Consider the following 23,676-nt stretch of genomic DNA (forward strand, 5'->3'; position numbering starts at 1 on the left):
TTGGCGGGAAATTTGAGTTGTGTGAGGAAGAGGGAGGGTCGTGCAGTGGTGACCTCCAGCCAGCAGAGGGCGCCGCTCTGTATCCCCACGTTGGCCTCATAATCACAGATTACAATCAAATCTCGTCACACAAATGGAGAACCGCTCCGCTTCTACCGACCGGAAGTGTCGGCTCGGTTGGCACCAGCGGCGGCCATTTACCGTGAGGGCTGGCCGTATGCACAGATATAGCGGAGCAGCATTCGAGTCTGACCCTACAAAACACACACTAAATCTGAGCGGCTTCTGGCTTCCAGTGGCGAATGTAGAACATGCCCTGGGCCGATCATAGACGTGCCCTCGTTGACATCTACTAATCGGATTGGCCCTTTGCCCCTGACCAAAATGGCTGCTTAAGTGACTAAAAAGTTTGCATAGGTTCCCAGCGGTGAGAATTGCCCGAGTCCAAGATGGCGGCCATGCACTTCCGGTCTTTCATTCATGGTTGCTACTGCAAGTAGCGCTGTTCTGTGAGAGTGCCCCCCTCCGCCCCCGGTGTGACACACGACTTCCGGTTCCGGCCCCATTGTTGCGAAGCGATGGCGGCGCGGGCTGGCTTCCAATCGGTGACTCCCGGGGGATCCGGGCCTGCGCCCGCTGCGATGGGCCCCGGGACACCCGGACCTGCTGTGAGGATGGGCCCCGCCCCGGGGCAGGGCATGTACCGGTCACCGATGCCAGGAGCCGCTTACCCGGTAAGAAAGCGGGACTGTACCGGACACGTATCTGTCCCTCCCCCCATTATCGAGGCCACACCCCTCCCCCCTTCTATATGACACCCCAATACTGAGCACTTATCTACCCTTCCCCCCTCTATGACACCCCAATACTGATCACTTATCTACCCCTCCCCCCTTCTATTTGACATCCCATACTGATCACTTATCTACCCCTCCCCCCCTCTATGACACCCCATACTGATCACTTATCTACCCCTCCCCCCTTCTATATGACACCCCATACTGATCACTTATCTACCCCTCCCCCCCCTCTATGACACCCCATACTGATCACTTATCTACCCCTCCCCCCCTTCTATATGACACCCCATACTGATCACTTATCTACCCCTCCCCCCCCTCTATGACACCCCATACTGAGCACTTATCTACCCCTCCCCCCCTCTATGACACCCCATACTGATCACTTATCTACCCCTCCCCCTTCTATGACACCCCAATACTGATCACTTATCTACCCCTCCCCCTTCTATGACACCCCAATACTGATCACTTATCTACCCCTCCCCCCCCTCTATGACACCCCATACTGATCACTTATCTACCCCTCCCCCTTCTATGACACCCCAATACTGAGCAGTTATCTATCCCTCCCCCTTATTACTGCTTATTTATTCCTCCCCCTTTCTAAGTGACCCCATTACTGGGCACCCCTCCCCCATATGTGTATCGGACCCCAATACCGAGCACCCCTCCCCCATATGTGTATCGGACCCCATTACCGAGCACCCCTCCCCCATATGTGTATCAGACCCCATTACTGAGCACCCCTCCCCTCATATGTATAATCAGACCCCATTACTGGGCACCCCTCCCCCATATGTGTAATCAGACCCCATTACTGATCACCCCTCCCCAATATGTGTATCAGACCCCATTATTGGGCACCCCTCCCTCATATGTGTATCGAACCCCATTACCGAGCACCCCTCCCCCATATGTGTATCAGACCCCATTACTGGGCACCCCCCCCCATATGTGTATCAGACCCCATTACTGAGCACCCCTCCCCCATATGTGTATCGGACCCCATTACTGGGCACCCCTCCCCCATATGTGTATCGGACCCCATTACTGGGCACCCCCCCCATATGTGTATCGGACCCTATTACTGAGCACCCCTCCCGCATATGTGTATCAGACCCCATTACTGGGCACCCCTCCCCCCATATGTGTATCGGACCCCATTACTGGGCACCCCCATATGTGTGTCAGACCCCATTACTGGGCACCCCCATATGTGTGTCAGACCCCTTTACTACGTCCTTACCCCCCATTCTGTGACTGCCCCCCATTACTAGGCGCTTCAACCCTCCCCCTCTCTCTGTGACTGACCCTATTACCGGGCGCTAAGCCCCCCCCCATTTCACCCACTCTCCCGCTCAGTGTAGCAGACCCCTATTACCAGGCATTGCACACCTCCCCCCACATCCCAGCAGAGTACGGGGCCCCCCATTACGTAGTACATGGGGCTGCTCCTGGTATGTCCAATACTCGGTGCCTCTTCCAATGGGGGAAGCCTTGATGTAATGTGGGGCTCTCAGGGGCCCCAGCTAGACATGACCTCTCAGCACTCTGTACATTGGGCTGATCATTGTAGATATGATGGTGATAATGAGAAGGTCAGGGTGTGCAGATCAGCTCATCCTCATAGTAGAGCTGCACGATTAATCGTTAAAAAAAATCGCGATCTCGAATCAACCCCCCTCCCGATCCTAATCCAGGATTTCCACGATTCTATCTAAATAGTGCTGAGCCGTTCTCTGCTCACTCTTGGCTGTCAAATAAAAAAAAAAAGCCTCTTAGTCCCCTTTCACACTGAGACGCTTTGCAGGTGCTACAGCGCTAAAAATAGCACCCGCATAGCGCCCTGAAAGAGCTGCTGCTGTGTCTCCAATGTGAAAGTCCCGAGGGCTTTCACACTGGAGCGGTGCGCTGGCAGGACGCTAAAAAATCTCCTGCAAACAGCGTCTTTGGAGCGATGTATACATCACTCCTTCACCGCTCCTGCCTATTGAAGTCAATGGGCAGCACGGCTATACTGCCAGCAAAGCGGTGCTGCAGCAGCGCTTTGCGGGTGGCTTTAACCCTTTCTTGGCTGCTAGCAGGGGATAAAAGGGCTGTGAAATTGATGGTAAAGCGCCGTTAAAAATAGCAGCGCTTTACCGCCGACGCACCCACCACCCCAGTGCACCCACCACCAACATTGTGAGAGAACTATAAATAAAGTATCTTTTGGTTTGTTTAGAGCAGGGGCCTCCAAACTTTCTGAACAAAGGGCCAGTTTACTGGCCTTCAGACTTTAGGGGAGCCGGACTGTGGCCATTGGGAGTAGAAATTATCCTTGCGTCAGTAGGCGTAAACAATGCATCTTAGGGCACTGTTTCTCACAGTACCAATCATTGGTGTCAGTGAAGGAAGTAGTGCCCTGTTGTTGGTATCAGTGGGGGGACGAGTGCCCCACCGTTGGGATCGGTGGAGGGGGGACGAGTGCCCCACCGTTGGGATCGGTGGGGGGGGGATGAGTGCCCCACCGTTGGGATCGGTGGGGGGGGGACGAGTGCCCCACCGTTGGGATCGGTGGGGGGGGGGACGAGTGCCCCACCGTTGGGATCGGTGGGGGGGGGACGAGTGCCCCACCGTTGGGATCGGTGGGGGGGGGACGAGTGCCCCACCGTTGGGATCGGTGGGGGGGGGGGGGAGTGCCCCACCGTTGGGATCGGTGGGGGGGGGGACGAGTGCCCCACCGTTGGGATCGGTGGGGGGGGGGGGGACGAGTGCCCCACCGTTGGGATCGGTGGGGGGGGGGGGACGAGTGCCCCACCGTTGGGATCAGTGGGGGGGGGGGGACGAGTGCCCCACCGTTGGGATCGGTGGGGGGGGGGGACGAGTGCCCCACCGTTGGGATCGGTGGGGGGGGGACGAGTGCCCCACCGTTGGGATCGGTGGGGGGGGGGACGAGTGCCCCACCGTTGGGATCGGTGGGGGGGGGGACGAGTGCCCCACCGTTGGGATCGGTGGGGGGGGGACGAGTGCCCCACCGTTGGGATCGGTGGGGGGGGGACGAGTGCCCCACCGTTGGGATCGGTGGGGGGGGGGCGAGTGCCCCACCGTTGGGATCGGTGGGGGGGGGGGGGACGAGTGCCCCACCGTTGGGATCGGTGGGGGGGGGGGGACGAGTGCCCCACCGTTGGGATCGGTGGGGGGGGGGGACGAGTGCCCCACCGTTGGGATCAGTGGGGGGGGGACGAGTGCCCCACCGTTGGGATCAGTGGGGGGGGGGGGCGAGTGCCCCAACGTTGGGATCAGTGGGGGGGGGGACGAGTGCCCCACCGTTGGGATCAGTGGGAGGAATAGTGCCCCATCACCCATGTCAATGGAAGGAATAGTGCCCCATTGTTGGGATCAGTGGGAGGAATAGTACCCCATCACCCATGTCAGTGGAAGGAATAGTGCCCCATTGTTGGGATCAGTGGGAGGAATAGCGCCTGTTGATGTCAGTAGCAGGGATTATGCCCCATTGTTGGAGTGGGAGGGATAGTGTTTTGTATCACAGGGAGGAAAAATGCCCCAAGGGCCACATAAAGGCATGTAAAGGGCCGCAGTTTGGAGACCACTGGTTTAGATCAAAGGGATGAACTTCAGTGTGTAAATGAAGTCAGTTTATACAGTAAGGCTTCATGTACAATGAATGTATGAAAACCTCTTCTAAACTATGTAACTTGATAACTAGTAACTGACACAAAAAAAAAGTCCGTTTTGCACTTCACTTTTTGTATTCACTTTTACAGGCCACATTTAGCGCCTTCATTTTTGTTTAGAAGCGTTTTCAAGAAGGAATAATTTCTGCCCATTTGCAATGAGAAAATATCATCTCTCTTTCTTTCTTTTATTTATTCAATGGATCTGGAAAGACTGTTTTTTTACCATTACAAATGGTCAGAAATGATTCCCCATTAAAAAAAACTTATCAACAGACGCATTTGCAAGCTGTTACAGGTGTTTTGCCTTTCAAATGTCTCTGAACATCCGTCCTGAACACATTTTTTTGCTTTCTAAAAAATGCTTCTAAAGTCAACTGCCTAGAAATGACTATAAACGACCCTGTGTACATGTACTGATAAGATAACATAGAGGAGAGTTCAGGGGCAGCCGAAAAAAACACCCAACTGCTCCTAAACGTCCGTTTACCAGCAGCAGTGTACATGAAAGACTTGGTCCCCTTTCACACTACTGCGAATTTGACGCACTTTTTTGCTGCGATTTCAGGGAATGCTTGTGTAACTCGCATCAAAGTCGGACCAAACTAGTGCAGGGACTACTTTGAAGTTATACTAATATGAATGGTTGTCATTGGAAATCATGGGGAACGACTTGTCGTGCAACTCTGCAGCCCCAAATCCTAGGAAAAGTCGTACAAGTGTGAAAGGGACCTAATCCTTTTCCTGACACTTGTTGCCTAAAGTGATTATAAAGCTTAGTTTTTTTGTTTTGTTTTCTAAATAACACATTTTTATACTTGCCTGCTCTGTGCAAAGGGTTTTGCACAGTGTGGCCCCAATTCTCCTCTTCTGGGGTCCCTCAGCGTGCTCCTGGCTCCTCCTCTTCTCGAGTGCCCCATGGAGAGTGATCTTTCTATGGGGGAACTCGTGCGGGCGCGCTCTCAAGTAATGCTGCTGCATCCATTGACACAGACAGCAGGACTAGGCCCCACCCCTGTCCAGCAGCGGGAGCCAATGGCTCCTGCTGCTATCAGTCTATCTGGTGAGGACCCAAGACAGCGAATGGAGCTGCTGTGCTCATCCCCGTCGCTGAAACGATTGGGTTCAGGTAAGAAAAAGGGGAGAACTGGGGGGCTGCTGCAGCACAAAAGGTTTTTCACCCTAATGCATTAAGGTGAAAAACCATCAAACAACTCCTTTAATCAGTATTTTTGCTAGAAAATTACTTAGAATCCCCCAAACATTTTATATCTATCCATATCATTAGATATATATATAGAGCTATATATCTCTATGTAATTAGATATATTTATCTACTTATATTTTTTTTTTTCCTAGAAGAGACCCTAGAGAATAAAATAGTGGTTGTTGCAATGTATTATGCCACACTGTATTTACGCAGCGCGTCTTTCAAACGCAATTATTTGGGAAAAAATACATTTTTCAATGAATTAAAATTAAAGCCAGCCCAGGTTTTTTTGTATAATGTGAAAGATGTTACACCAAGAATCGTGATCTTTATTTTAAGCAAAAAAATTGCGATTCTCATTTTTTCCAGAATCGTGCAGCTCTACCTCATAATAATAACAAGGCCTCATCTACACTGAGGCAGAGGAGCCTCCCCGGTAATGTCGGGATGCCATCTACTTAGGCGGGAGTGTCACTGTGATATAAAGGCAGCACACTGCACTGTAACCCTTCTTTTGTTAGAACGTTATTGAAATGTCACCATGACGCTCCATTTAGGTCCTCTGGCTGCCACCCAGGGACTACATAGGACCACACTGCTGAAAAAACAAAACTGTGCCATACTTTTTTCATCCCCCACCACCGCAGCTTGATGGAGTGACCTGCCATGACGGGAAACAAGGGTAAGGCTGCCCACCCAATTCCTCTGGGGTGAACCAACCCTAAAGGAGCAAAAAATGTCCCCAGTGTCACTGACTCCAAGAACGCACCACTATTAAAGTAGAACTCCAACTTATTGTCATCCTATGGGGCTCATATGATAAAGGTTCCCAGGGTGTACTTGCCCTCTTGAGTGCTATCCCTGACTTCCTCCTCAGTACATTCCAGAGGTTCTGGTATTCTGTTCTGATGGGTGGCTATGTGGACTGGGGTGGCCAGGGTGCAGAACCACCCAGTCTCCAGGTCTAGCAGAGGAATCGTATCAGAATTTCCTGGTGCACGCGAATACCCCAAGCCACATTCCGGGCCACAAATGGCTCCCATCCACCATCTTCAGTACATGCCATTTTAGCCCACGTTCTGCCTATTTGTGTTGTTGGAGCCAGGTTCTAAAGTATCTCTAGATGGGGGGGGGGGGTTGCTTTAGCATGTTAGACGGTACACCTGAAATACAAGTGTAACATGCTCTAGAAGGTGAACTTTTACTTTAAAATGGATCCTCATTATACCCGAATCTTTGAGATTCATTTTTGTGGTTTGCTGACTATTCATATGACCAAGCAATAGTAACCCAATGGGTTCTAACCCCTCCACTTTCTAGCCAAAAAAAGGCTTTCATGTTGGGCACACCTACAATATATACATCTCTGGAGATCTGCTTTAAACAAAATCTGTTGCTTTGCCCTCTATTCTGGTCTGGGCTGTGTTTCAGTTGCCAGGATTTGGAGAAGACACCTTGTGTGTTGCTCAGTCCTCCCCCATATTCCAGGTTTATTGACCGGCGGGTGGATGTGGCAGGAGGAGCATTTTAGAATTTTATGACCCCGTCTGCAATGAGTAAAAATCTTCAGTGTTACTGTGATCACTGAAACACCGTGATTTTTTGGGATGTGGGTGAAAATAAACACAGGACTTGGTGCTTTAGGCAGATGTTGACCCAGTACTATTAACAGGGCAGTGTGTGTAGATGCCAATTGGCTGCTGTTTCTCAGACTTACTGTTGTCACAGAGGCTACCAGAAACCAGACTGTCTCTGATCGTCTCTATGGCCTTGGAGGAATGGAGCAACTTCACATCCAGTCTAGGGCAGAAGTAATCTTTTGCTTTTAAAGGTAAAGAACAAATTTGGGATGATCTTGATTCCAGATCTCTCCATAAAGAGGACCTGCCATCCTTATTTCTATTACAAGAGATGTTTACATTCCTTGTAATAGGAATGAAAGTGATAAAAAAAAAATAAGTAAGGGACAGTGTGAAAAAAATGTAAAAGTGCCCCCCATCCCTTTGTGCTTGCGTGCAGAAGCAATCGCATAGGTAAACTGTTTGCACCACACGTGAAGTATCACCATGACCGTTCGAGCGAGAGCAATAATTCTAGCACTAGATGTCTCCTGTAACCTGTAAAAATGTTTAAAACGTCCCCTATGGAGATTTTTTGGTAGCGTACTTTGATGCAGTTCCACGAGAATGCGCAGTTTTAAACCATGACATGTTAGGCATCCGATTACACAGCGTAACATCTTTAATATTTTAGAAAATAATTGGGGTGTATATTGTGTTTTGCTTTTTTTTATTCATTAAAGTGTATTTTTTCCCCAAATAAATTGCGCTTGAAAAATCGCTGTGCAAATACTGTATAACATAAAAAATGCAACGATCACCATTTTTTTTGTGGGGGGGGGGGGGGTTATAAGTAATTTTCTAGCATGTGTGTATATGTATGCGTATATATATTAGGGATGCACCAATACCATTTTTTTTACAATGAGTACATGTTCCGAAACTCTTTTTCCCCTTTCGTCTTTCAGGACAGCCACCATGAGAGATAGTCTCCTCCTCTTCCTCTTAGGAAACACTGCGCCAGCCCATAAATTCTCACTTCCCCCTGCCAGACCTCAGTATTAGTGTTTCCTCCGGTGGGGAGACACTGTGCAAGGAACCAGGCTTTTCAGTCAGGGGACTGTGGCTGTTATTTGTTTTTTTGAGCCTGTAAATGGGAGCAGGGGCTTCTTATGGGCATGGGGGGGACTTACCCCTCGATTCGGTGGCCACCACTTCCTTGCTGAGCGCAGCTTCAGGCTGTGGGGGTTTCCTATCGCGGTCACAGGGCTGCAGCAGGCTGGCGTCCGCCCTTCCTGTATACTTTACAGGCCGCTCTCTTTTTGGAACTAGGCGGGCCGGACGACGGGCGACGTCATTTCCGGCGGAAGGGCGGGGGCTTGCCTTTGAACCGCGGCTTCCGGTTCCGGGTCGCAGGGCTGATAGGGAAGCCAGGCACAGGCTGGAGACGAGTCTGGGACGCGCACAGGCAGCGTTGGACTCGGTAGTAGCAACCACCTGCAAGTCATGTCGGAAGCGGATGCTCAACCAACGGACACTACCTCCAGCCTTCCTAAGGTAAGAGTGCCTTGGGGAAAAGTACTCTTTACCTAGGATTGTCCCTCCATGTATGGTTCCTGTCATGGGGGGGCAGATACCCTGGGTGGTCAGGGGAGGGAGGCTCAGATCCCCATAGATGAAGGAGGGTCTAGTGCACTCCCAGGGTTGTATCCTTGTTTCTTAGAAAAAAAAAAAAAAAAAAAAGTGACAAAAATGTTTGTTTTTCCTTTCTTGTATTTCAGAAAGCTACAGAAAAATCTAAGTCTACCCATAGCTCTAAGAGGAGGTGTGCCTCTTGCAGGGACACATTAGGGGAGGCATGGACAAAGGTCTTGTGTAGGGAGTGCATAGACTCCCTTGTTAAGGAGAGGGACTCTGAACAGGAGTCAGGACTTGCAGCCTCAGTTAAAGAGCTCTCGTCCACCTTTTCTTCATTTAAAGCCTTATTTGAAAGGTTTCAACCTCCCATTAGTCCAGCTCCCCAGGATACAACCCCGCCTCAGGCGCAGGTCTCTGCTCCTGCCCAACCTGCAACTTCAGTTAGGGCAGAGGAAGCTCCAGGGCCTTCCGGAGTGGAACTAAGACAGCCAGATAGTTCCTCCTCCGATTCCCAGGATGGTTCAGAGGGGGAGGACCAGGACGGGGAGTCCAGGAGATCCTCCAGATATAAATTATCCCTAGAGGAGGTAGAGGACCTCTTAGGGGCTATTTATACAACCCTCGGTATTCAGGAGGACAGGAAACCCCTGACCCTTCATGACCAGATGTACAGAGGCTTGGGGGAACAAAAGAGAAAGGTTTTTCCAGTTCATGAAGTACTGGTTGAAACTATCAAAAAGGAGTGGCAGGATCCCGAAAGGAAATCCTTTTTTTCTAGATCCTTAAAGAGGAGATTTCCGTTTTCGGATGATCCTACATCTATCTGGAATAAAAATCCCAAGTTAGATGCTGCTTTCTCCCAGGTTTCCAGACACACTGACCTGGCTTTTGAGGACATGGGGGCCCTGGTGGATGTCATGGATAAGAGAATAGACTCTCTCCTTAAAAAGACGTGGGATTCAACAATTGGTAACTTGAAACCTGAGTTGGCTGTCACAGTAGTGGCTCGCAATCTGGAGCACTGGCTCTCTAAGATTCAAGAGCATATTGAGGCTGGAACGGCAAAAGAAACCATTCTGTCTTCCTTCCCTACGATTCTGCGGGGTATCGCCTACATAGCTGATGCCTCGGCAGAGTCAGTACGTATGACGGCCAGATCAGCGGCTCTGGCCAATTCGGCCAGGAGAGCCCTCTGGCTAAAAACCTGGCCGGGCGATAGCGCCTCTAAAGTCAAATTGTGCGGCATACCGTTAACGGGAGACCTTCTCTTCGGCCCAGGCTTAGAGACTGTCTTAGACCGCACAGCAGACAGGAAGAAATCCTTCCCGGTTAAGCGGAAAACCCCTGCACCTACAAAGAAGGGGTTTCGTCCGCAAAAGCGTGAAGAGACTCCAAAGCCGGAAGGGCAAAGGAAGTTCTGGGGTCAGAAAGGCAAGGGCAGAGGAGGGGCGATTTTTCGCCCTCCTGAACAGCCCCGTAAAAGTCAATGACTCCCCAACCATGGTGGGGGGAAGATTGGGGGCCTTCCTCCCACAGTGGGAGGCAATATCCCCCAATCGCTTTATCCTAGGGATTATAAGAAGGGGGTACCATATCGATTTCACGAATCTTCCTCCTCGGAGATTTTTGGTCACGCACCTACCCAGGTGTACGGCAAAAGCCGAGGCTCTGTTGGAAGCATTAAGAGATCTGGTAGATCAGAATGTGGTTCTAAAAGTTCCAAAAGCCGAGGAGGGAGAGGGGTTTTATTCACACATCTTTGTAGTGAAGAAACCCACAGGGAAATTCAGACTGATTCTGAATCTAAAGCCCCTGAACAAGTCAGTGACATACAGGAGATTCCGTATGGAAACAATTTTCACGGTGAGAACACTGTTGCCCCGCAACTGCTTTATGGTATCCCTGGACCTAAAGGACGCGTATCTACACGTTCCCATAGCAGAAGCCTCACAGAGGTTTCTCCGGCTAGCGGTAGATCTAGGTGGAACATCGGTACATCTACAGTTTCAGGCGCTGCCTTTCGGGCTATCCTCCTCGCCCCGCATCTTCACCAAGGTCTTGGCGGAGGTGATGGCCTTTCTTCGGCTCCAGGGAATATCAGTGATAGCATACCTGGACGACCTGCTCCTGTTTGCAGCGTGTCCACTGCAGTTAGTCAGGGATCTAGAGCTTACAAGAAGAGTTCTTACAGGTCTAGGGTGGCTGATGAACTTGGAGAAATCCAGTTTGATTCCCTCCCAGCGCATTACCTACTTGGGCTACCAGTTGGACTCAACACTTCTGAGAGTGTTTCTTCCAAGAGAAAAAATACTAAAGCTGGACAGGGCAGTGGCTGGTCTCCAGTGCAGCAGTCGGGTCTCTATAAGAGTTCTGATGTCGGCCCTGGGTCTTTTGACCGCGACCCTCCCAGCAGTGCAATGGGCAGGTCTGCACTTTCGTCCCTTACAGTCCTTTGTCCTAAGGGTGTGGGATCACAGCCAGAGAAGTCTGGATGCCTTGGTTCAGGTCCCATCCCAAGTAAAGAGATCCCTCTGGTGGTGGAGGAGGGTCTCAAACTTGTCGCAGGGTCGTCTGTGGTTCATCCCAGTCTCTCAGGTGGTAACCACAGACGCAAGCGGCAGAGGTTGGGGGGCGCACCTGGGTTCCCTTGTAGCACAGGACACCTGGGAGGGAAACGAACTCAGAAGGTCGTCCAATTGGAAGGAGCTGAAGGCAATCGGGCTAGCACTCAGGTTCTTCAAAAAGGAGCTACAGGGCCACCATGTACAGGTGCAGTCGGACAACTCGTCCGCCGTAGCTTATGTGAACAAGCAGGGAGGCACAAAGAGCGGAGTACTGCTGGCATTGGCATCAGACATTCTGAGCTGGGCCGAGACTCACACTCTCTCACTCTCAGCAGTCTACCTGAGAGGAGAAAAGAATGTGGTAGCAGACTTTCTCAGCCGAACCAGGCTGAGAGAGGGCGACTGGATCCTCAACCAGGAGGTTTTCAATCTCATCTCAGAGAAGTGGGGTCCTCCAGAGGTAGATCTGTTCGCGTCAAGAAACAACGCGAAAACCCCTTGTTTTTTCTCCCTAAACATAGGGGAGGGAGCACGAGGGGTCGACGCATTGATCCAGGACTGGCATTTCAGAATCTGCTATGCCTTCCCGCCCCCAGCGTTATTACCAGCAGTTCTCAGGAAGTTTCAGATGGAAAACACGTCCCTGATTCTGGTAGCACCACATTGGCCAAAGAGGGCTTGGTTCTCAGTACTCAAGCAGCTAGCGGTCGAACCTCCCTTATTCCTGCCACCTCGAGAGGATCTCCTCTCACAGGGCCCAGTCCTCTGTCCACAGGTTCACCAATGGCAGTTAGCGGCCTGGCTACTGAGGAGGGTATGCTGAGAGCTAGGGGTTTTTCTGAGAAATTAATCTCCACCCTCCTCAATAGCAGGAAGAAGGAAACACGCCAGATATATAAAAAAAATCTGGGTACGTTTCAATAAATGGTGTGCAGAAGGCTCCCTTGCGGTACATAGTCCCACAGCTGTGTTGGAATTCCTTCAGTGCGGGGCAGACAAGGGTTTATCCATAAGTACCCTTAAAGGTCAGGTGTCAGCACTTAGTACTTATTTAGAGAAACATCTGGCCACCAACCCCTGGGTGGTCAGATTCTTTAAGGCTCTGCCTAGACAAAGACCGGTTCAAGGTCCTCCCTTTCCCAAGTGGGACCTATCGTTAGTTTTGCAGGGCCTGACGGGAATCCCCTTTGAACCTTTAGAGGAATGTCTACTAAAGGATCTTACGCTAAAAACAGTTTTTTTGGTAGCAGTGACAACTGCCAGGAGAGTCAGCGAGATTGAGGCCTTATCTGTTAGATCTCCTTTTTGCGTTATTTTTCCAGATCGGATCGTCTTTAAGACCGATCCAGCATTTTTACCTAAGGTTGCTTCTGGTTTCCACAGAAGTCAGGAGGTAGTTTTACCCTCATTTTGTCCCAACCCCTCGGGGGAAAGGGAATTAAAATTTCATTCTTTGGATGTAAGGAGATGTATCCTTAGATACCTAGAGCTGACCAAGATGTTTAGAAAGTCAGACTCTTTATTTGTTTTGTTTTCTGGGGCCAGAAAAGGATGCAAAGCGTCTCGACGCACTATTGCCAGATGGCTCAGAGTAGCCATTGGCCAGGCCTATACATTGGCAGGGAAAGAAATCCCAATGGGTATAAGAGCACACTCTACTAGAGCTATGGCAGCTTCGCAGGCAGAAAGGGCTGGAGCAACGCCAGAGCAAATATGCAGGGCTGCAACATGGTCCAGCTACTCCACTTTTGTAAAGCACTACAGAGTGGACCTGGTGTCGGCTAGTGAGCAAGCCTTTGGGCGAAAGGTATTGCAAGCGGTAGTCCCACCCTAAACTGGTAAGTGCTCGTTTATCCTCTCATGGTGGCTGTCCTGAAAGACGAAAGGGGAAAATTAGAGTTACGTACCGGTAACGTCTTTTCCAGTAGTCTTTCAGGACAGCCCTAGTTACCCACCCGAAATTTTTGGGGGGGTCTTACAAAAGACCAGAACGCAGCATGATAATGATATGGAATAGTATGTTATTAATGTGTTCTTGTGTCTCCCCAGCTGACCGGAGGTAATCTCGGAATATACTGAGGTCTGGCAGGGGGAAGTGAGAATTTATGGGCTTGCGCAGTGTTTCCTAAGAGGAAGAGGAGGAGACTATCTCTCATGGTGGCTGTCCTGAAAGACTACTGGAAAAGACGTTACCGGTACGTAACTCTAATTTTTTTTTTTTTTTTTTTTTTTAGTACTCACCGATACCAATTACTGATACCTACCGCAACTGTTTTGTTTTAACTTCACCTGTCAGCAGTGGTACAAAGCATTGAAAACTTATTTACAAAAGAAATAGATTTTTTTAAATTTAGCGCTTTTTCAATGTGAAATGTGTAAATATATGTTAATATATATGTGTAAAAATATTCACTAACAATGCAAACAAAAAAAAGTTTTAAAAAAATAATTGGAGGAGAATAGGGAATTAATTAAGGGGTTAAACAGAGAAACATTTGTTCATCCCTTTGATCTGCAGATGAAGAAACAGAAATATACAAAAAGAAACAATGTTTTTTTTTATTTTAGCTTCAGGGCTGAGCAATGTTGGTAATGAACATTGCCGGCTGCTTTTTTTTTTTTTTTTTTTTTTGACAGCTCCAATTACCGGACTTCTTTAAAACTGGGGAGACCCACTGACAGCCCAAAGAACCAAGCCTGAAAGTATCGGTTTCAGGTATCGGTGCATTTGCACGAGTACCGATACTTTTGCAAATACTCGGTAACGGCCCCGATAGTAGTATCGATGCTATATATATATATATATATATATATATATATATATATATATATATATATATATATATTGGATTGTCAAAAATAACTGTCTGTATTGAAATTAGAATGTTGATTTTCTAAAATGAAAATGTAGAGTCTGGTGTCCTAAAGGACCTTGCCCTGTGGATGCACCCTGATCTCTCATTCTCCACAGATGCAGCTGAGGTGCTCTTAATATCAGGTCACAAGACTTATGTAAAAAAAAAAAAAAAAACTCTTTCAGGCTGGGAAAAAAAAAAAAAAACTCTCTCGCCCTTTCCAGCCACGTCCCCGCCATTGTTTACTTCCGCGCGCCTGGGCCTTTTTTTTTTTTTGGGCCTCCGAGGGTCATAGAGATTATTGGAGACCATCTGGTCGCCGGAAATCTCTGTGCTCAACTTCCGGCGTCGACTGATTTGTTCTCTGGCTCGCCAGTCACAGGGGCTCGCCGGTAGAAGCACTAGAGGGCGGCGGGAGGGGGGGGTGTCCCCTCCCGCCATCTGTAAGAAGGATCAAGCAGCTGAACTATTATTGTTTTTACGGTGCACAGAATCGCCGGCTGAAAAGGATGAGGTCTTTAGCTGCAGGCATCATTCAGGTATCCCCACTCAAAGTCCAGGACGTCATATGATGACCTACGGGAGGGAAGTGGTTAAACATGTCGGTAGCCTATATTTTTCGTAGTCGACACTTTAAAAGCCCCCTATAAGTCATCAGATTAGCGTTACGAAGGTGGTGGAATTATTGCTCTCCTATACGCTTACGTTTGGATGTGCATATATGTGGTGGTGAAGGGGCCTCAATTTTTGGGGGGAGATTTAATGCGCTTGGGTGTAACTTTAATTTTTTTACAATTGAAGAAAAAAACTTTTTTTTTTTTCTATCACATTGGGGACTTTTTGTCCCCAATGTGATAGAAAAGAAAAGTTTTTTTTTTTTTTTTTTTTTTAATTGTAAAAAATTTAAAGTTACACCCAAGCGCATAAAATCTTATCTCACCCCCCAAAAAAATTGAGGCTCCTCACCACCACATATACACACATACAGACAAAGCGCACGTGGTGGGAAACATTGCCTGAAAACATTGATTGCGATATGTTGCACATCGCTGCGTGCACCAGAATGAGAGTAATCATTCTACACCTCTGTAGCGCTAAACTGATGACAAAAAGTCCCTTATGTGGTGTTTTTTTTTTTTCGGTGACAGGTTTTCTTTGACAATATCCTTATATTAAAACTCAGCAGCTACAGTACTTGCAGCTGCTGACTTTTAATTAATTTATTTTTCCCAGGCTGAAGTTTGGGGTGGATTTGATTGAAATCGTTGATTTAAATCACTAGTAAAAAGGCTTTATTTAAATAATTTTTAAAGAGCAACTGTCATCTCTGTCCCGCATCAGCTCCTCCTCTGACCTGCTGTTGACTCACCGACAGTCACATTCACTTTAATGGGACGGTTGGTGATGCGGCAGTGACACAACAAGGTGAGGGACGTGGCGGCAGCAGGTGAGTGGATGCCCCGCTAACAGGCGCTGCCATGATGGATCGGAAATGACAGGTGTTCTTTAAATGTAAGAACTCATTCTTGCTGGTAGTTAGAATCTTTAATATTTGTAAACAAAATGAAGGTTTCATATTTAGAATAATAAGCTGTCAGGTTAGTAAAACAGCGATATCAGAACTGATTTTAGGTTAATCGCACATCGTTGAACTACTCAAATTCTTTTATTTAACTAAAACAATACCATTGCCAGTGCATGTTATCTCAGCTTGCAGAGCTTGGATTCATTGTATGAGTTTACCAAAAATGTAAATATTGCAGAATATACAGCCTCATGCTACATAACTAAGCTCCATTTCATGCTGAATAAACAAAATTATTAATGTATCTTAACCGCTTGCCGACCGCCTCACGCAGATATACTGCGGCAGAAGGGCTCGTACAGGCAGAATCGTGTGCCTGTACATTCCCCTTTAAGATGCGGGCGCGTGCCCGCGGCAAGCTCTGGGAGTCGGGTCCTGGGTCCCGCGGACTCGATCGCCGCGGGCATACCCGCGATCACCTCACGGGGAGGTAGAATGGGGAGATGCTAATGTAAGCAAGCATCTCCCCGTTCTGCCTAGTGACAGTGTCACTGGATCTCTGCTTCCTGTCATCGGAGCAGAGATCAGTGACGTGTCACACACAGCCCAGCCCCCCACAGTTAGAAACACGCCCCTAGGACACACTTAACCCCTACACTGCCACCTAGTGGTTATCCCCTTCACTGCCAGTGTCATTTACACAGGAATCAGTGCATTTGTATAGCACTGATTGCTGTATAAATGACAATGGTCCCAAAAATGTCCGATGTGTCCGCCATAATGTCGCAGTCGCGATAAAAAACGCTGATCGCCGCCATTAAAAAAAAAAAAAAATTATTAATAAAAATGCCATAAAACTATCCCCTATTTTGTAAACGCTATAACTTTTGCGCAAACTGATCAATAATCGCTTATTGCAAATTTTTTTTTTACCAAAAATATGTAGAAGAACATATCGGCCTAAACTGAGGAAAAAAATGTTTTTTTATATATTTTTGGGGGATATTTATTATAGCAAAAAGTAAAAAATAAGGCGTTTTTTTCAAAATTGTCGCCCTTTTTTTTGATTATAGCGCAAAAAATAAAAACCGCAGGGGTGATCAAATACCACCAAAAGAAAGCTCTATTTGTGGGAAAAAAAGGATGTCAATTTTGTTTGGGAGTCACATCACACGACCGCGCAATTGTCAGTTAAAGCGACGCAGTGCTAAATCGCAAAAAGTACTCTGGTCAGGAAGGGGGTAAATTCTTCCGGGGCTGAAGTGGTTAAATAGAAAACTATCTTTTAGATATATTTTTACTCCAAAAGCATTTTATTAAAATGAATTTGGTCCAAAAAATACATTTTTATCCACCCTGCTGGAGCTCCTCTTTAAGTCTGAATATATAAGAAAGGGAGCACTCACATAGCCACTTCCGTAATATAGAGGGGAACAAAAAGAAAAGGGATACTTGCTAAGTATCCCTAGGTCGAAAAGGCATAAAAAACCATAACAAAGTATAGAAAAATAACAATATTTATTAGAAAATTCCATAACATGAATAGAGCATTCAAAGATAAAAATCATGTAGAATGATACAAAGTATACAGTGAGTCCTTGTTCGTCAATTCGTTTCACCATTAGGCTATACCGATACAGAGGATATCCAAAAGTATCATCCAGGAAGGGTTAATTCCAATGGTCTATATGCTGTTAATTGGCAATGGTCACATCTGGCAATCCAATACAAAATCGCAGGGTCAGCTAAACATCCCAATATCCCCATACAAAAAAAAAGGGGGGGGGGGATACCTGCTAACATAAGTAGGTCAGAGATATTAAGCCAAGTAAATTCCAAAACAGGGGCAAAATAATACCATAATACCAGGATCGGTAGCTAAAATGAAAGGCACTGAGGCCTTGAAGCCGAGGTGCCTTGATGGCTGCAGAGCAGAAGCTTCTGTGCATAAACAGGTAATATGGTCCCTGTATGATCTGTAATAAATAAAGGCAAAAATGAGATGCTTAGTTGTAAAATCTATGAAAAAGGCCTATATAGAATTAGATAGATAGAAAAAAGTAAGGTTTACGCACTATACAGATGGACGAATATAGAGTGGCCCCTGGGAGACAGCCTTCTGCTGGTCACAACATTGATCTCACACGAACGTCTATTTATAGCCCATAGGGAGTTTGCTCCAAAGCAGGAGAAGCAGCGTGCCAACGTTGTCACTAAGCGGCGCAAGATAGAAAATGGCGCCAAAAGACGGACAGCATGCCGTCACAGCAGTGACATCATCCGTGCGGGACCAACGTGCAGCTCGCGTGTCAAACCCAGCACAGCCCACGTGTCCAGGTACGTACACTTCCCCTAAGGGAACGACGTCTTCAAACGTTGCGGTAGGGGCGGGGAAAGAAACACCCACAGCCCAACAGGGCCACTGGGAAAAGTCAGCAATACAAAACATACATATATAGTGTCACATGATTCAAAGTCACGTGAACAAAAACCCAGAGCAAACAGGCAGCAATTATGATAAATCTTGAGGGGGAAAAGAAAACTACAAAAACCATTTGATCATTCCTTTGGCTAGAAAGTACCCATAGTGCCAGAACAAATCCCGTGGACAGACAGGGGCAATTAAAAACAAGTTGAACGCTCAATATATCATCCAATTGAGAAATTTACATAGTTACAATCTACTGTTTGCTCTGGGTTTTTGTTCACGTGACTTTGAATCATGTGACACTATATATGTATGTTTTGTATTGCTGACTTTTCCCAGTGGCCCTGTTGGGCTGTGGGTGTTTCTTTCCCCGCCCCTACCGCATCGTTTGAAGACGTCGTTCCCTTAGGGGAAGTGTACGTACCTGGACACGTGGGCTGTGCTGGGTTTGACGCTCACGCTGCACATTGGTCCCACACAGATGATGTCACTGCTGCAGCAGCATGTTGTCCGTCTTTTTGTGCCGTTTTCTATCTTGCGCCACTTAGTGACATCATCATCGTCGGCACGCTGCTTCCCCTGCTTTGGCGCAAACTCCCTAGGGGCTCTAAATAGACGTTCGTGTGAGATCAATGTTGTGACCAGCAGAAGGCTGTCTCCCAGGGGCCACACTATATTCGTCCATCTGTATAGTGAGTAAACCTTGCTTTTTTCCATCTAGTTCTATATAGGCCTTTTTCATAGATTTTACAACTAAGCATCTTGTTTTTGCCTTTATTTCAGATCATCATACAGGGACCATATTACCTGTTTATGCACAGAAGCTTCTGCTCTGCAGCCATCAAGCCACCTCGGCTTTAAGGCCTCAGTGCCTTTAATTTTAGCTACCGGTCCTGGTATCATGGTATTATTTTGCCCCTGTTTTGGAATTTACTTGGCTTAATATCTCTGACCTACTTATGTTAGCAGGTATTCCCCCCCTCCCCCCCTTTTTTTTTTTTTTTGTATGGGGATATTAGGATGTTTAGCTGACCGTGCAATTTTGTATTGATTGCCAGATGTGGCCATTTCCAATTAACGGCATATAGACCATTGGAATTAACCCTTCCTGGATGATACTTTTGGATATCCTCTGTATCGGGATACCCGTACACGAGGCTTATTCTCCTGCAAGGTATTCTCGTTTTTTCGCTGTTCAAGCTTTTGTACCTATCTGTGCCCTGACTTCTCTTTTGGACAGACAGGCGCTTTTTAAATGTGTGTTATGTTTCATAGAATTTTTAATATAAATATGTTCTATTTCAGACAGTGAGATCTGCTCTTTCTTTCTTATCTTTGAAACCTTGAATGTGTCCTGAGGAAGCCTAACGGTGAAACGCGTTGACGCACAAGGGTTCACTGTATACTTTGCATCATTCTACATGATTTTTATCTTTGCTCTAGTCATGTTATAGAATTTTCTAATAAATATTGTTATTTTTTTTATACCTCATTATTGTTTCTTATGCCTTTAAATGCCTTTTGTTTCCCTCTTTAAGTCTGAAGCTACACTGGTGATTAACTGTTGTACTTGTTACTGAGAGATTTAACTGCTCACTGGCAGTCCTTTTATTTGTCACTTTTCTCATGCTGGGTAAAGTGACAGCGTTTCTGCAAAGGACATCTCCTGGTATACTTACCTTACCTGTGCTCCCTCACAGCTCCTTGCTCTGTAGCCAGTGCTGTAATCTGCTGTGTTGGTCTTGGGGGGGCATTGATGTCACTTTCTTGGTACTGTGACAGTACTTGGGGCCCGGCATTTGGCTGCTAGGCCCTGGGAGCAGGTCACAAGCTCCTACATGCCCAAAAGTTCCAGGTATTCACTAGCTTCAGGGGATTAAGGAGCTGCAATGGAGCTCAGGTAAGGTGAATATAAGGTATAAGTGACATTACTTTCTCTGATATAATTATTAATTGCATCTGTTTGGTAAACTGTTTTGTTTTTTGTTTTTTTTTCAGTTTAGTGGTATGGAGTCACTATATTTGTTCAGCTTGTCATTTCTTCAATGAGTAAATCCAGAACCTAATTGCATATCCAATATGCTGTATGCATCTGTCTAGCGCTCCAGTATGCAAATGTAAAGCTTTTATTTCTTTGCATTGCCAAGACAGCAGTGGTTTGAGGATAACTGTGTGTACTCCACCTTTTGGGTATAAAATCTAATAAGCGTCACTGCTGGGATATGAGTAAATCACCGAATATACGTCTTTTTTTTTTTTTTTTTATTTTAGTTTTGCAGCTTCTAATGTCTTATACCCTCAAAGCTTATTGCTTTCATTAGTTATTATCCCTCTGGCTCCCAGCAGCTCTCATCCTCCTTCCTGAGCCGCTGTGCTTTTCTAGAGCTTTATAATGAAACCTCCAATAAGAACAATATGTAGATTGCCTTTGCTGTCCTCTGTTTTTGAAAATGTTCAGACCTTCATTGGCCTGGGGTTTGGACCTCGCTGTATCCTTGTCCCAGTTGGTAACTTTGATGTAACAGCCAGCCAAGCTGAATTCGTAGGAGGGAAGGAAGCCCCATAGCCTTTGCAGGGCATAAACATGAACTGGTGCTCTAAGGACCAACAGCCACGTGATTGTGACATCAGTACATAAGCTTGGTCAGCCAAGCAAGCATGTTTATAGACCAATAAATACACTCCAGATAGCAGCTTGATCTCAGTAAAAAAGAGAATATTTGGTAAATGCCAACCTGAACAATTTGTTACACCTAGATCAGGCAGCAAGAGGTGTCTGCAGATGTTGCATATTACCTGTAGACAATAATTTTCCTATGACACCTGTATTTATCTCATGTCAATGGTCACATTTGAAGAATAACTGATAACTGTATTTTAAGCTCTTTGATGGGATAAAACATAATTCCAAATATAAGCTCTTACCTCCTGCTTTTTTACAACTTGTCTTTTAAGAGCTGCCATCATAGACGCAAATTGGGGTAAAAGTCACTTTTTGTACATTCAGCTTTGCTGCAACTGCACTGAAACGTCAGGCCGGGACTAAAGTAAAGCCTCCGCTTCTCCTTTCTTATACAGAATTTCATGCCAAGTGCCAAATATTATATTATATATTGGCTGCAGTGCACTCAGAACTCGTTCACACTAGTGCCATTTCTGCTGTTTCTGATATTGCGCTGCCCTGCACCACCATGGAAATCACATTATCTACTTGACCTCCGGAAGGTTTACCCCCTCCTTCATGACCAGGCCATTTTTTGCGGTACTGCACTGCCTTACTTTAACTGACAATTGTGCAGTCGTGCGACACTGTACCCATATACAATTTATATCCTTTTTTTTCCACAAATAGAGCTTTCTTTTGGTGGTATTTGATCACCTCTGCGTTTTTATTTTTTGCCCTATAAACTAAAAATGTTGAAGAATTTTTTATTTTATATTCTGCTATAAAACGTGTATGTATATGTGTATATATATATATATATATATATATATATATATATATAAATCTAATTTCTTCATAAATTTAGGCCAATATGTATTCTGTTACATATTTTTGGTAAAAATATTGGCGGATATTCTGACACTTTTGACACTTTGTGGGAACCAGTGACACTAATACACTAATACAGTGATCAGTGCTAAAAAAAATGCATGGTCACTGTACTAATGGCTGGGAAGGAGTTAAACCGCTAAGGCAATCAAAGGGTTAAATTGGTGCCTAGCCAGTGTTTGTGTGAGCTGTGTGAGGAGCTTTTACTATGGGATGTGATGAATTTTATTACCCGTCTTTGCAGGGAACTCTGCCTTGTTTACATGGGCTGAGCTAGATTGTGTGTGTTTTCCCGACGATCGGCCAGTGTCGGCGGGCATCCATTGGCCAACACCCACTGATTGGCTTCTGCTGGGACAAGTCACAGCAGAAGCAGCATGCCCCAAACCCGGAAGTGCAAAATCACACACGCACGCACTTCTGCACAGTGCGGCCACCTGTAGAAGAAAATCTATGTGGTGGTCGGCAAGTGGTTATTCTCTGTGGTGCCCGTTCACATCAATGCAGCATGATGCAGTGCGATTTTTGAAAAGGTGTAGGTGCTTCTTTGGGTCCAGCATAGTGCGTTTTTAGCCCAATAAACTTCAGTGGGAACGCATGGAAAGCGCATGTAAAACAGCTTTACATGTGTGTTTTTTAGCTGCGTTTGTGTATAAAATCCAGTCTCCTACAAAAAAAAGAGCATATTAAAACACAGTGAAAACCGCATGACTATGCAGCAGCACTGTGAACCTAGGCTTAAACCATCTTCCCCTGTATCGTTATACTGGCACTATCCAGCTGAATCTTTACATAATATGGTATACATTGCTTATATGACTGTATAGTAAAGAAGTACACCAATTAACCCCAATGTATAGCAAAATGTATTTAAGATAAGGGTGTTTATTAAATTGCAAATGAGGGCCCCTTCTTCCTTGGATTTCATATTTCTTATCTCTATATAAATTAACATAACCTGGTTCACAACATATGTGCTAGGCAGTAGACGTGTAGATTGCTGAATGTAGTTGTTCTCCATTTATGTTTGTTCGGAGTTATTGTTGATTTTTCATTGTCATAATCATACAAAGTTCACATCATACTAATTGGTGAATGTTGGTTCAATGCAGCGACCCGGGATGCTTCCAGGCAGTCGGATGACTCCTCAGGGACCAGCCATGGGACCTCCAGGTTATGGTGGAAGCCCAGCTGCTCGACCAGGGATGGCTCAGTCAGGTATGGACCAGTCCCGGAAACGCCCTGCACCTCAGCAAATACAGCAAGTTCAGCAACAACAGGCAGCTCAAAATAGGAACCACAGGTAACTAACCAAACATACATTTAAGTTTTTAGTGCCCTAAAAATAGGTCACTGTTGTATCAAATACATCAGTCAGCCATAACTTCATGATCACTGACCGGTTAAAGCGGAATTCCACCCATTAGGGGAAGTTCCGCTTTAAGGCCCCCTCCTCTTTAACATTTGGCACATTTTTCAGGGGGGAGGGGGAAGCGGGTTTATAGTTTTGACAGGTACCTGCTTCTACTTCTACTCTGATTGCCTGGGAGATCCAAGGGGAAGTTTTCCTCACTACAGTCTTCAGGGACATGTCACAGATCCCAGAAGACTGCAAGACCATTCACAATGCTATGCGTAGCACAACTCGCACTTACGCAGTGGGCAGCCAACTGTGAAACCGCAAACTGACGCAGCTGGGTACCTACAATTTAGATGCTGGGGACCAAAGGCAGTTCCCGCGCCCCCATCGGGTGACCACAGTACTGTATCCTGGGACAGGTGAGTGTCTGTTTATTAAAAGTCAGCAGCTACAGTTTTTGTAGCTGCTGACTTTTAATAAATGACTGGAGCTCCTCTAAGTGAA

At 46.6% G+C, this 23,676-nt stretch overlaps 1 protein-coding gene across 2 annotated transcripts in view; it reads left to right on the forward strand.

Moving 5' to 3' along the window:
- Positions 1 to 460: 460 nt before the first annotated feature.
- The window catches only part of SMARCD1 (SWI/SNF related BAF chromatin remodeling complex subunit D1), a 53,539-nt gene continuing 30,323 nt past the window's right edge, over positions 461 to 23,676 (forward strand). For both annotated transcript variants that reach the window (XR_012241481.1, XM_073613157.1), the window contains exons 1-2: positions 461 to 734; positions 22,925 to 23,115. Coding sequence is in view for 1 of the 2 variants with exons in the window: in XM_073613157.1 (XP_073469258.1) it covers positions 579 to 734; positions 22,925 to 23,115 (347 nt within the window). In the remaining variant the exon portion in view is untranslated. The remainder of the gene's footprint in view (positions 735 to 22,924; positions 23,116 to 23,676) is intronic.

The sequence above is a fragment of the Aquarana catesbeiana genome, linkage group LG02, assembly GCF_042186555.1.
Source record: "Aquarana catesbeiana isolate 2022-GZ linkage group LG02, ASM4218655v1, whole genome shotgun sequence".
Taxonomy (NCBI): domain Eukaryota; kingdom Metazoa; phylum Chordata; class Amphibia; order Anura; family Ranidae; genus Aquarana; species Aquarana catesbeiana.